The 13868-nt window shown below is 49.7% G+C and overlaps 1 protein-coding gene across 1 annotated transcript; it reads right to left on the reverse strand.

The window, feature by feature from the left end:
- Positions 1 to 6027: 6027 nt before the first annotated feature.
- Positions 6028 to 7908, reverse strand: LOC127343444 (threonine synthase, chloroplastic). Its single transcript, XM_051369580.2, has one exon. It carries the CDS (start codon positions 7843 to 7845, stop codon positions 6265 to 6267), a length of 1581 nt encoding a protein of 526 aa, XP_051225540.1. The 5' UTR covers positions 7846 to 7908; the 3' UTR covers positions 6028 to 6264.
- Positions 7909 to 13868: the final 5960 nt, after the last annotated feature.

The following is a 13868-nucleotide window of genomic DNA, read 5'->3' on the forward strand; positions in this document are numbered from 1 at the left end:
GAGGAGTCACACGTCGGCGTCTAGGGGCTGGAGCCTGGAGGAGGAGCTGCGCATCGGTGATGAGGCGTCTGGGCGGCTTGAGGAAGGCCTACACGACGGCATCAAGGCCCTCGAGCACCTCGACCTCCTCGACGGACGACGGGCAACGAAATCCAACCATGGTTGTCGACAAAAAAAAAAGCCGGGGCCGGAGGAAGCTCTGACAAGGAGGAGGAAGGGGAGGCAGAGGACGGTGGTGGCTCGTCGGCAGGTGAAGGTCGCGCGGAGAAGATGCAGCGATGGTGTGTGTGAGAGAGAGAGAGAGAGAGAGAGGGGACAGATGAGAGAGAAAGAGGACAAATGAGAGAGGAGGTTCGTGGGGACTAGGGAGAAACATTGACAAGTAGGCTGCTATATTGTGTTCCAAATTCATACATTAAGGGGAGGCTAACTTCTGACGAGCGGGGCGAGGTCCGTCGCTTGTACGGATCGTTGTCACCGCCTATATATACATCTTGTAAGCCGCTGGCTAGGGTTTATCAGATTATAAGATAACCCACGGCGTTTGTAAACACTCCCTGGTATAGTGAAGTTTTGCTGGCTGGCGCCCGTGGTTTTTTCCCCTTCTGTGTTGGAAGGGGTTTCCCACGTTAAATCTCGTGTCTCCGCTACGTTTTCTTTTATCGGTCTTCGTTATTTGTTTTTCGCTTTTATAACATGGACCAAGTTGGTGGGAGGGACGTGGAAGTGGGCTGAGTTTGGTGCCCACGCGCCCCATAGCATCCTTGGTTAAGGTATCGGGTGGGGCTCGCCGGTGCTTTTATTGGGCTCGAGCTGACGTAGATTTTGTATTGGGAGTGCTGGTGCAGTTACCTTCTCTCTCTAGGACCTAATAGAGCTATTGGAGCTGCCGGTGAAGATGCTCTAAGCATATAAACAAACAATGGTTTTCCGGAAAGAACATTGACTAGCAATGTGCTGAGCCTCAAACTCATGAAAGTCTTCCACCTTGGAAGAAACAAAACATCAACAAGAACTAACTAGCTAGAGACGTCATAACCAACGGGCATACCTTTTCTCCGTCCAACTTATGTATTTTTCAAATCGACTCTAGCTTCTGTTTGACGTACCAAAGGACCCGAACCACGTCAACTGATGAACACTCTGGTTGCCACTGGCCACAACGAATGTGCTCCAGAACGACGCATTTTCGTTTTCTTGATTGTGCAAGCCACTCCAATGAGCCCGCAAGTAAGCAACTTAATACTCGGAAAATACTCCACTACTGTATAAGATAGTGAGTGTATAGGTACATCTAAATTCAGAAAAATCTCCAAGATTCTTCTATGGATAGGGGTAGCATATGTGTTTGTCAAAGTAAGGAAAACAAAGTGACGTAGTACTTCTTTGTTTTATTTACTTCGTGTTCCAGGTTTAGCCAAAGATGAACTTAGTAAAATTTGACCAATGATATAGAAAAAAATTAGGCTATTTGAACTACGGAGTATAAGAAAACTGTTGATATGCTTCCAATAAAAATCATTTGTCTTAAATAAAAAAATAAACATAAAAATAAAATGAAAACAAAAAGGAAAAGGAAAAAACAAGCAGAAAACAGCAAAAAAGACAAAATGTTAAATCCCAACAAAAATGCGCGCTAATGGGCTGGCCAACGCAGCACCCGCGCGGAGCACAGTGTATCTCGCGTTGGGCGGCAAATAGGAAGTGTTGCTTATCATGCTCAAGGTAACATGGAGCGCACGTATGGGGCGACGGCGGAGGCTCCATTTACGACTGCACGGTTAAAATATGCGTCTATACGACTGTATCCAGTTCAGCGGCCGACGCATATTATCCGATCAGTCCACTCGAACTTAAACGTGGTCCAAATATGCGATATGTTTGTGTTTACGCGGACAACACGGTCGTCTGCAGGTTTTCACACGGGCCCGCTGGCAGCGATATAGATACATCGTCTTCAACGTAGCATAACTTAAGGGCAGCACGTTGTAACTTTTCTGCGCCGCGTTGATGGCGCCTCGCATTCTGCGCGCGTGCGTTGGTGGGCGGCGTCGCATCGGCTTATGGCAGGGCATTGAAGGCTAGGTGGCATCCGAGCCTTTTTAAGGTCCGCTGGCGGCGCTCATTTTCTCAACCACGCCACCACCAGACCGACGCCATGGGGAAGAGTTGGCCTTACCGCAAGACAAAGAACGACCACGAGGCAAGCGGCTCGTGGTCCGGCAAGAAGTCACGGGTAGGGTGGTACGTTCGCATCGAATCCGCGCGCGGCCTCTGGGAGGAGAACCGGCCAGTGCCATGGCCAGATGCGAGCCTGCCTGGAGGAGGCTGGTACCTCAACTCAAGGCGCGTGTTGGTATCTCCCGTGCCACGCGAGGGCCGAGAGCGCCGTGACGGGGTGCGCCACCGCCAAGCCATCTTGTCGGCTGACCTCCGAGAAGATCCGGCGTACACGCTCAACTCCTACAACTGGATATTGTTCGGGACGCGGGAGTTCGACGTTCGCTGCCGAGCGGGATACCTCGGCGACGTCGACTACTTCGACCGCGAGCTCGCCATGGACGACGACGAGTACGACGCCGGCGACGAGGAGGAGGAGGACGACGACGCTGCCGAGGCCGAGTACGAGGCCTCTTCGGACGTCCATGTCCAAGGCGAAGACGGTGTCCCGGCGTGGGATCCAGAGACCCAGCCGCTGCACATTAGTGAGGAGGAGGCCATTGCGACGAGCTCGACCAGCTCGCATTGTGGGACGCCCTCGCCATATATCTTCGTGAGTCTTCGCTGGCACAGGGGAGGCCGGCGACTCCTCCGACCACGCCGACACGTACCCAAGAGCGCGCTCCGTCTACTGCTCCTTCGAGCGCCTGGGATCAGTGACCACCTTCACCACAGCCTCCTGCTTCGCCGATGGTCGGTCACCGTAGGCTGCCCTTCCTCCTCCACCGTCGGCGTACCAGCTCTCATGGTGGATGCCGGAGTTCATCGACCTCGTCAGCGACGACGAGCAGTAGTCCGTAGATTTTAGCAGGCCTTGCTGTGCTGGCCCTTTTTATTTTCTGAACTTTTTAATGTATTTTTACAATTATGTAAATTATGGGTTTTCAATGGAAAAAGAATTATGCGTCAGGACTATTGGGAACACCGCTAGACGTAGACGGACGCGCGGTCAATTTCGACCATTTGGCAGACGCAAACGGACCATTTCGCGTCTGTTTTGGTGTCTGATTTGCTTCGAATCGTTGGAGATGACCTAATGCTCCAATGCTTGGGCCACCTAGCTGGAGCCGCCCGATGTACTAGCCACCGGCTCCTGTGCCATTGTGGCTATGGTTGCCGCCGCTCGTCATCATCATCGACAACGACAAGCAGCGCAAACCCAGTTAGCTAGGGCTTGGATTTATTTTATCTAGTTTTTTATTTATGACACTTTTTCTTATTTCGTCCCTTTGCGTAAATATTTTAATATGCAATATTATGAAGAAAAAAATGCATCCGTCGGCTGGGTTCACTACCCGCCCTGTACATAAATATTTCTATATGCAATAGAAGTACTCCGTATTATTTTTCATCCACAGACCGAATCTCAAGATTCTCAACTCGCACGACCAGGTGATAGCCGGGCACAAACATGAGTTTTGATAAGCACCAACCTTCCAGCACGATCCAACAAATCTCGTTGCAAAGATGGGAGGAAGGCAATCAGTGATACCATCTAACATACCATCTGCTGCCGAGTGTGCATATATAGAACATGGGGGCATGTGAACCCACTTTTTAAAAAGTTCTGTTTGTGATATCAAAACATGTTTTAAAAATCGAAACACAAAATGATTTTCCAGATGATCTCAAATATGTGCCATGGACATGAGTTTCGTGACGGAAAAACTTTTTATTTTGTCTCGGCAAAAAAGTGAAATTTTGCAGGGCTATATAGCAGTATATATGTGACGTATTTTGTCTTTTTTAGATTCTGAAATAAAAAAGTGGTTTCTCCGCGAAAACTTTCTACGCATACATGGAACATGCGTACGTACCCGGATATTTTTATTTCAGAATTTTTTAACATTTGGAAAATACATTTCTAACTAGGGTTCACATGCACCCATGTTCAAACCGAACTTTTCCATCTGCTGCCACTCTACCTTGGTGAGTTGCTTGGTCGGCAGCTGCAGGCCAAGTATTTACAAGAGAATGTCCCCAACTCACACTGTAAAATATGTTTGACGGTTACTCTATCCTGCTTCTCTCTTCTGATGATAATTGCAGACTTTCTGTAACTGACATACAGTCCAGATGCCTGTCCAAAGATCCCTAGCAACTCTCTTGACTGTGGTGAGATACTGAACAAATGGTTTCACAAACAGGGCTACATCGTCAACAAAAATAGAAATTATTTGGATCAAAGAGCAGCCGTGCAAGGGTGAGAGCAGGTTCTCGTCTGCAACTCGACGGAACAACACTGTCAACAGCACAGGGGTTCAAAACTACCCCCAGAGCCCAGTAACACATTCTAAACTGCACAGCCAACCGGGCTTACTCTACCTGATTGTGCACCACTTGCCAGGATCAGAATCACCCCAAAAGATATACTAACCGTTGAATTGAGCACAAAAGGGTTGTCCTCTGCAGACTAGAACAGACAGGGTTGTCCTCTGCAGACTAGAACAGACGTATAGGCCTCACGTTTATAAGGAGGCTGAGTTGAGTCTCTGTCCTTAAGACACGCACCTCAAAATTCTGCAGACCAAAGAATTTTGTCTGATGCTTAACGCACGATACATCATAGAGACTATTCCTTATTTGACGAACAAATAGAAGATATGAGATGGAGGTGCACAGGTTCTGATTAAGACAGGCACAACTAGTGGTGATAGATGTGAAACAAGGATACAACTGTCAGGACTATAAACCATGAAGAAGGTAGGATTCGGGATTGAAGAAGAAAATAGGATTTGGGGCAAGTGATTCTGATAGGACACCAACTGGAGAACACCAAAATCCACAAAAAATGTGTACTTTGATTTCTACGTGAGGCTGCCCAGGTGCGGCGAGACAGAAAGTGAAGTTATGGAACAAAACATAGAGGGGCAACTCCATTCACCAGCATCAGCTAAGTGTGACAGAAAGCCGAAAAGGCCCTATCATCTCACATTATCACTATCACTTAAAAGTTCACTGATTATTCGAGCTGTCACGGCTGAAATGTAGCGAAAGAAAGGCAAGATGAACTATTGACTCCTATAATGCACAACCTGGCTTATCTTCTACTAATGGAAAGCCTATATCAAGCAGCTAAAGGAGATCACTACATACCAGACGGTGCTTGGACAATTCGCTTGTCAAAGAGTGACCGATCGAGCACACATTGGTTTCAGTTTATCCATCTTATCCTGTGATATGGCTATTGGACACTAACACTGTTATGTAGTTATGACAGTCCAAACTACTCCCTCTGTCCCGGTTCATAGGACCTACAGGTATCCCTAGATCATCATTTTGACCAACATAATATAAATTATACAAAATAAAAATTATGTCATTAGATAGTAGAATATCTAAACTTTCTCACGATATATATGCTATCATATATATCTTGTACTCCCTCCGTTCCATGAAAGTTGTCTAAGATTTGTCAAAATTTAGATGTATCTAGACACTAAATAGCATCTAGATACAATCATATTTTGACAAATCTCACACAACCTTAGTGGGACAGAGGGAGTATTAGGCTGGTCAAATTTATGATCTAGGGATACGCGCAAGGCCCTATGAACCGGGACGGAGGGATACTTAAGATGGTGCCCAGAAACACCTTGCTGCCACTCGAATAAGAACTACGTCCACGGCTCCAGGCCAAGCATTCTCTTGAGACCAATGGAAAGTAACACAACACTTCAACAATCCAATATACATCTTGCTAGGTCAATCCTTGCTACATACATCAATTTCTCCATTGACAGCCAAAAGTGAACAGAGAGCAATAGAACAGGAAACAAGAAAGAATGCACTAGCAGCACCAAACAATTATTCAACCATCAGACCATATTTTATTATTGATATTACATGATACAGATAAAGTACAAGGAAAGCTCTATCCACTTTTGCCTATAGTTAAAAGAGCCTCAAGAACCTAGTACTGGAAAATAAAGACGATTGTGCCATACTATGCTCACCAACTGCAGTTGATTAATAAGATGCCAAAGTACAGTCCATTGTGACGATAAACAAGAAAGGAAGCCTTGTGGTCAATTAAAGATAAGCTCAGATCTTACCGTTGAGCTTCTTCTGGAGAACGTCCATGACAGAACCAAAGTCAGGCTTCACACTGATGGGTGGATTGGCGTACTGGCACAACATGTCCTTAATGTTCTTGTCATGGTAATCGATCTTTGACTGTGTGAACTTTAATCCGTGGGCTGTGCTTACAACCACCGTGCGGTCATTAGTGCCAATTATGCCCTGGTCACGGAGCTTGAACAGAGCAGCAAGTGCAACCCCAGTATGTGGGCAAGCAAACATCCCAGTGAGATCAGCAAGTGCCGTCGCATCCATGAGTTCCTCCTCTGTAGCCTCCTCGACGATACCATCAGTCGCCTTCAGCGCGACAACCGCCCGATCAATAGAAACCGGGTCACCAATCTGTATGGCAGAGGCAAATGTGGTTTCAGCAACGAGTGACTGGAAGTCAGTCCATCCAGACTTGTAGTATCGGTACAACGGATTCGCGTTCGCAGCCTGCGCACAGACAAGGCGTGGAACGCGATCAACCAGGCCAAGAACTCTGCACATCTCAAACCCCTTGTAGAAAGCATAGATGTTGCCAAGGTTGCCTCCCGGGATAATGACCCAGTCTGGCACCTGCCAGTTGAACTGCTGCAGTATCTCGATGGCAGCGGTCTTCTGCCCCTCGAGCCGAAGGGAGTTGAGGGAATTCGCGAGGTATATGGGGAGCTCAGCCGTGACCTCCCTGATGAGCCGCATGCACCCGTCGAAATCGGTGTCGAGCGAGAGCACCGTGGCGCCGTTGGCGATGGGCTGGATGAGCTGCTGCAGCGAGATGCGGTCGGCGGGGAGGAAGACGATGGCGGGGATGCCCGCGGCGGCGCAGTAGGCGGAGAGCGCGGCGGAGGTGTCCCCCGTGGAGGCGCAGCCGACGCCGTTGATGGGGCGCGAGAGCGGGGCGCGGCGGAGGCGGTTGACCTGGCTGACGAGGGCCGTCATGCCGAGGTCCTTGAAGGATCCCGTGTGGGAGATGCCGCACTGCTTGACCCAGAGGTCGTTCATGCCGCCGAGGTGGTCGCGGCCGAGGCGCTCGGCCCAGAAGAGGTTGCTGTTGCCCTCGAAGAGGGAGACGATGTGGTCGGAGTCGATCTCGGGGAGCACGAACTCCTTCTTGGACCAGACCCCGGAGCCGTAGGGCCAGGTGGTGCGGCCGACGCGGGAGTCGAAGAGGTCGCGCCAGTAGGAGCCCGGGAAGCGCGCGAGCGCGTCCATGTCGTGGCGCACGTCGAGGAGTCCGCCGGAGGTGGAGCGGTAGACGACGTCGTCGAGGGAGTAGCGCTCGTTGGGGTCGCCGTCGGCGGCCGGGGGGAAGGGCTCGTACCAGGCGGAGAAGGTGGTGGCGGGGCCGCGGAGGCGCGCGGCCTCCTCCCTGATGTTCTCCTCGGCGGGGCGGCGGTGCTTGGTGGCAGTGGTGGAGGCCGATGCGGCGCCGTCGGAGGCGCAGCGTGCGCGGAGGAGCGGGAGGCGGAGATGGGACCTGCCGAGGCGGTGCGGGGTGGAAGAGTGGCGGGAGTGGGGGTGGGCGAAGAGGAGGGAGAGCGAGGAGGCGGTGGCCGCCATGGTGCGGCGACGGAGTTTGGCGGCGGGGCAGAGGAGGAGGAGGAGGGATTAGGAGGAGACGGGTGACGTGGTGGGAGGTTTTAGGCTTTGCAGGCACCGTTGATCGATCTGGACGTTAATTGGACGGCAGTCAGACGCTAACAGGTGGGGTCGTAGGGGAGACGTAGCTTGTTCTGGTTTTTTCTTCGGTTCTGGCTCGTCACCGTAGAATTGAGCCGCCCGGTCCAGCTTGCGGCAGACGTGCTCTTTGCGAACTTGTATTTTTCTCCCCCTGGAAAATATAAAATTGAAAGCTTCATCATGTCTTGCATCTAGGCATTTAAAAATACATGAAAGATTCCATGAATCTGTTGTGTGTGCGGAGAAACAGAGCAGATCAAACTCAACTGTATTTCTGAATTTGATCTTTTTCGTTTGCCAATGCACAACAGAAAACACAATCTTTGCCCATCTCGTTAGGCTACGGTGAGGTTTGAAAATAACAATTTTGCACCTTCAGTTTAAACGGTAATTCCTGAAAAATAAATAAGTGGTAATGTCTACATACTTTGAATCTGGTCACCTTGAATCTGGTCACCAGCCAAGACCGCCAATTCCAAAGGAGTGAACGGACATTAATACCATTTAATCTCAAGATGTGTATTTCCTTCGTTAGAAAGATACTCTGCCTCTAATGTCTAATGTAAAATACCCCCTCCGTCCATTAGAGGATATCGGTAGGTTAATCTAAATTTGCATGTATCCATGTAGTAAGTAAAGAGTGTCTAGATACATTTGAATTTCGATAAACTTCTGACATCATCCTTTTATAGATAGAGGTAGTATTTTAGCTTTTTTCTATATATGCGTAGATTCACTTATTTTCTCGTCCATAACTAATACAGTACACTTTAAAATATTGATTTTGTGTTTTCCTAAGCCTGGTTAGGGCTTCAATAAGACATGGCTTTGTCGACTCCTTGGAGAAGACTGACATTCTTGCTTACAGATTACAATTGCCTTCCGCCCTTGAAGATTGGAAAAGAGTCCGCCTGATGAGGGTGCTCCTCTGCAATGTTCACCTTTTGGGACTTAAGGTTGATGGAATCCTGCCGGCTGACACGAGACATCGGACACCAAACAGATAGGAAGAGAGATTTACCCAGGTTCGGGGGGCCTCAATAAGGTAAAACCCCTTACTTCATGCTTGTCTGATCTTGATTATCGAAATTATCAGGTTACAATGGGGTAGCCGAAGGCTAAGACTAAGATCTCGTCGAGAGGCTAAGATTTCTAATGATCTAGCTCTAGACTTGCGGTGAATCTAGTTGTGGTGATTGTGTGTCTCGGCAGACCCTCTCCTGGCCTTTATATTATAGGCCAGGTCTCGAGAGTTCTGTCCGGGATCGGCTAGATTACAAAGAGTTATATGTCTAAATTTTCATTGTTCTTCGTCTTCTTGCCTTGTTCATCAAGAATCTTTCTTTGTAACCGATATATCGACCCACCATGGTCGGTGGATGATCTTCATGGACCCCTGGTTGGACCGTAGGAGGTAGCATAACATTGGTTACCCGAATGCCCACATCACCGCCCGTCTAGCCCCTAGTCCCAACGGTGCATATAGTGTTGCGGGAGGGTACGTGGAGGTTTGTCTCTAGTGGATCTAGCTAGATTTCATCGGTGTTCACTTTGATCTACGAATCTCTTCATCGGCGATGGTTGTGGCTTTCATGCGTTTACTCTTAGCACTGTTAAAATACATTGCCTACCACTTTCTATCAGTTTAAATTTAGGAATAGTTGGCTAGCGCATACGGTTCAATAAGGTACGGGAGCCAAAAGTGATGCGGGGTGGCTTTCGGACACCTCCACCTCAAGACCGTCAAGTGCAGCCCCGCCTATCGTCGACGCTACACCGTGGTCAAAGAGTCCCCCAAGTGGACCGATAACACGAAACCACGCTATACATGTCAAGGTGAACTCTATCCTCTCTACGATCGATCTTAACATACACTTGAATGGTATACTACCTCATGCCAATGTGCTACGTGTGGTTAGGTACGAACATCGACAAGAGTTCACAATGGAGGAGTTCATCATGCTTAAGGGAGAAGAAGGAAAGAAGAGAAGAAGAGAAGAAGAAGAGAAGAAGAAGAAGAAGAAAGAAGAAGGAAGAAGAAGGAAGAGAGAAGGCTGGTGGTACCTCCAGCCAAGGGAGGCCGGTACCTCCAGCCCAAAGGAGGCCGGCGCCTCTACCCAAGGGTGGCCAGAGGCCAGCGCTACTCTTGGCCGCGCGGGAGAAAGGGAGACCGGTAGTACCGGCCCCTCCTGGCCGGTACTACCGGCCAGTGCTGTTGAGCACTTCTTCAGCCGCGGGAAAACAGGCAAGACGTGTACCTCCGGTGGAGGCTCCGGCCGAGGTACCGCTGGGGCGCCCCCGAGCCCCAGTAACATGTGCTGCAGCTCCCCGGTACCTTGGGCGGTACCTCCGGCCGTGGTACCGCCCAGAGGCCCCGTCTCCCAGTAACTCTTCGACCAAGCTGATGCTCTCCCCGGTACCTTGACCGGTACCTCCACCCGTGGTACCGCTCGCAGGCGTTTTAGCTCAGATCTAAACCGTCCATTCACCATCTAGCGGTTGTAACTTAAGTTGCTCTTTACCTAAACTACCCTTGCACGAATCTGAGCTATATGTATCTCACGTATCCCCATTTGTGAGGCTTAGACAAGATTTGGCTTAGAATAGATTTTGAGCTTTGTCTCCCTAGGGTATCATCCCTCTGTAATCAAGGCCACCCTTGTTGTTGATTGGATTTGTGAGTGAGATTCTAGTGTGGTGCACTCTCTCTCCCTCACCGATCTCCGTCTCCAACACCGGTCTCTCACCTCGGAATTCTACCTCGGTCTCTTCCGTGGGTGATTCTATTCGGCGTGGTCCATCGAGCCACGAGGGTAAGCATCGGTTGTATCGGGTTGGTGTGCGTGCGTGTGTCCTCGTGTTCTTCGCGTTCGTCGTGTTCATCGTGTTCTTCGTTTCCCCTCTTTTCCCCTTTCGATTCCGGGTCAATTCGCAAGATTGGGCCACAATCTAGGTCTTAGACCTCATCATATGGTATCAGCAGCTCAAGGTTACCGCGAATTTGACCCCCCACCCACCCAATTTCTTCTCTGAAAAAATTTCCCAAAACATCCCCAAAAAATAGCCCTAATTTGCCTTTTGATGGATCTGCGATTTTGTTGCGTTTTGAGTGGTTTTGGTCCATGGATTTGGTGTCTCTAGTGTTGATCTACTATTTTCCCCCACTTTCTATCCACAAATTCCATCAATTTTCGAGTTTGGGTCGATTTGGTTTGAAATTGGGGAAGAACAGGAGAGAGAAAGGGAAGAACAGCTCGTGCGTGCTCCCAGGAAGAAAAAAAAAACAGCCACGAGCGGTACCACAGGTGGAGCCTCCAGCCACGCACGGGTGGAGCCTCTACCCTAGGTACCGCTCGCGCGCGAGGCTTACAGTATGTGGTGATTGTTTCTCCGGTACCACCACCGGTACCTCCACCCTCCAGTACCGGCCAGGCCACCACCGGTACCTCCACCCTCCACCACCGGCCATCACCACTACCCCCTCACCGCCGGCCATCACCACCACCCTCTCCACCGCCGGCTATCACCGCAGTTCCTCCCCAACTCCGGTAAACACCGCCGCTGCCCCACCACCACCACTCCTCTCCACCACCGGCAATCACCGCCACCCCCCTTAATCACCGGCAAACACCGCCACCCTCCTTAATCACCGGCAAACACCGCCACCCCCCCAAACCATCGGGAAACACCGCCGCGGCACCACCACCACCACTGCTGCCACCGCAAGCTCACCGATATAACCGCCGGCATACCACCGCCATCGACGCCAAGCTACTTTGACCTGACTTTTCTCCTAACTTGTGTTTGCTTGTTCCGGTTTGAGTGCCTTGTTTGTGAAACTAACCCGCAGCTCCGAAGCAAGCGGTGACATCCTCGGCACCCCGAACTTGCAAACGTACTCTTGACACTACCGCCATCATCGCAAGTTGTGTGTTACGACACCGCCTAACATTTTCATCTAGGTATAACTTGCATTACCCTTGTAACCCCTCTTCTTTTGCGATCTATCCTATCGAGCATTGCTTACCAAGTGTTGCGAGACATTGCACGTGGCCCCGATTGTGAGGTGTGTGTGTAGTGTGGAGTCAAGCTTCTAAGCAAAACTCGTGTGGCAAAATAGCAAAAGCGAGCTAATGCTAACATAGAGCGAAAAAAAAGCACAAAAAGAGTGCAAGTACCATCATACATACAAAAGAGTGCAAGTGCCACCATAGATACAAAAGAGTGCAAGTGCCACCGTATACAAAAGAGTCACAAGCTTTTTAGCAAAAGAGAGAAAAGAGAAGAGAGGCCGCGTGTGAATCTTATTGTCTCTCCGTTGCAACCAAAGCTTTGCCTCTCCTTGTGTTAGTGTGACACCGAGCACCCTTACATACACTTTTCCGCTCACTTTTTGGTTGCACTAACCCCGCTTATCCCGTGTGTGCGTTCCATATCTTTTTCGTGTTTATAGTGATCATCGCTTTGACATTTGAATTTTTGGATTTCACCCACTCTTGACAACATACTTCATTTCGTATTTCGTCTTTTGGCTTTCCACCATACTCACCTAACACCATATTTGCTAGCTTTTGCGTGTGCTTTTGTGTGAGTGCCCGATACAATTGTTTTGACTCTCGGTTTGTTGGATCACCCCGATCTTATCATACCATGGTAAGGTTGCGAGGTAGTGTTCTTCCACTAACATACACCATATAGATCTTCTCGTGCTAACATGGATAGCGAAGAAGAAGATACGGAGGAGTACACGGAGTACTTCGAGGAGGATACCTCTTCAAGCACCGCGGATGTGGAGGAACATGTGGAGCTCTCACTACAAGGAAAAGGCCTATTGCCGGCGCACCAAAAAGGCCTATTGCCGGCGCACTTAGAGCCCGCCGGTGGGAACAGGCCGGTGATAATCGCTTATTGCCGGCGCACCTGTTGGTTCGCCGGCAGAAACTCGATTTATCCCCGGCGCACCTGCCTTGTTCGCCGGCGGTAAGTTATACCAGAAAACAAAAAAAATTAAATCTAGATCTAGATCTAGATCTAGATCTCGTGAGCTGCGGTTGTGGTGCCGTTTTTGCGTCATTCTAGTAGGCCGAGGTTGTTGTTCTTGTTGCTGCGCCGGTGTAGGAGGTGGAGGAGTGGGAGGCCGGAGGTGGAGGAGGCCGGAGGAGGTGGTGGTGGCCATGCGGAGGAGGCCGGAGGAGGTTGAGGCCGGTGGAGGAGGCCGGAGGAGGTGGACGACGCCGGAGAGGAGGTTGAGGCTGTTGGAGGTGGCCGGAGGAGGCCATGCGGAGGAGGCCATGCGGAGGAGGCCGGAGGAGGAGGCCGGAGGAGGAGGCCGGAGGAGGCCATGCGGAGGAGGCCGGAGGAGGCCATGCGGAGGAGGCCGGAGGAGGTCGACGGTGCAGCAGTTGGTGGAGTCCGTCGGAGGTGGAGGAGGAGGAAAAGAGAAGGAAGAGGGGAAAGTGAGGAAAGTGAGGAGGAGGTCGACGGTTTGCATTATATATAGGAGATGTTACCGCCGGCGCACCAAGTAGGGTGGTGCGCCGGGGGTATTTTTTCTTTTTTTTCACCCAAATCTTAAACCTCAAAAAAGTCCTGTTTCTGTTTTCCAATTGACAAATCTATTTTTTCTCCAAACGGCCGTAGGCGGTTGAATTCGAATAGGAAATTTCGAGTAGATCGATTTTGATATAAAAAAGTTTTTCATCGGAGGTCGTATGCAACCAGAAATCCCGTTTTACCGAAAGATGACGCCATTTTGCATAATACATCGAAATTCAAGTTTTCAAATTTTTACTAAAACTAGATCACATATTACATGGGCATTTCAAAGGATTTTATTTTTTGAATTTTCTATCATTTTCTATTATTTTTCCGAAAACTGAAAAGGCGATTCCCCGGGGGGGGGG

Source organism: Lolium perenne, chromosome 3 (genome assembly GCF_019359855.2).
Source record: "Lolium perenne isolate Kyuss_39 chromosome 3, Kyuss_2.0, whole genome shotgun sequence".
In the NCBI taxonomy this organism is placed as follows: domain Eukaryota; kingdom Viridiplantae; phylum Streptophyta; class Magnoliopsida; order Poales; family Poaceae; genus Lolium; species Lolium perenne.

Bases quoted from the DNA above. Each gene is read 5' to 3' on its own strand.
- LOC127343444 (XM_051369580.2), bottom strand. From the start codon at position 7,845: ATGGCGGCCACCGCCTCCTCGCTCTCCCTCCTCTTCGCCCACCCCCAC.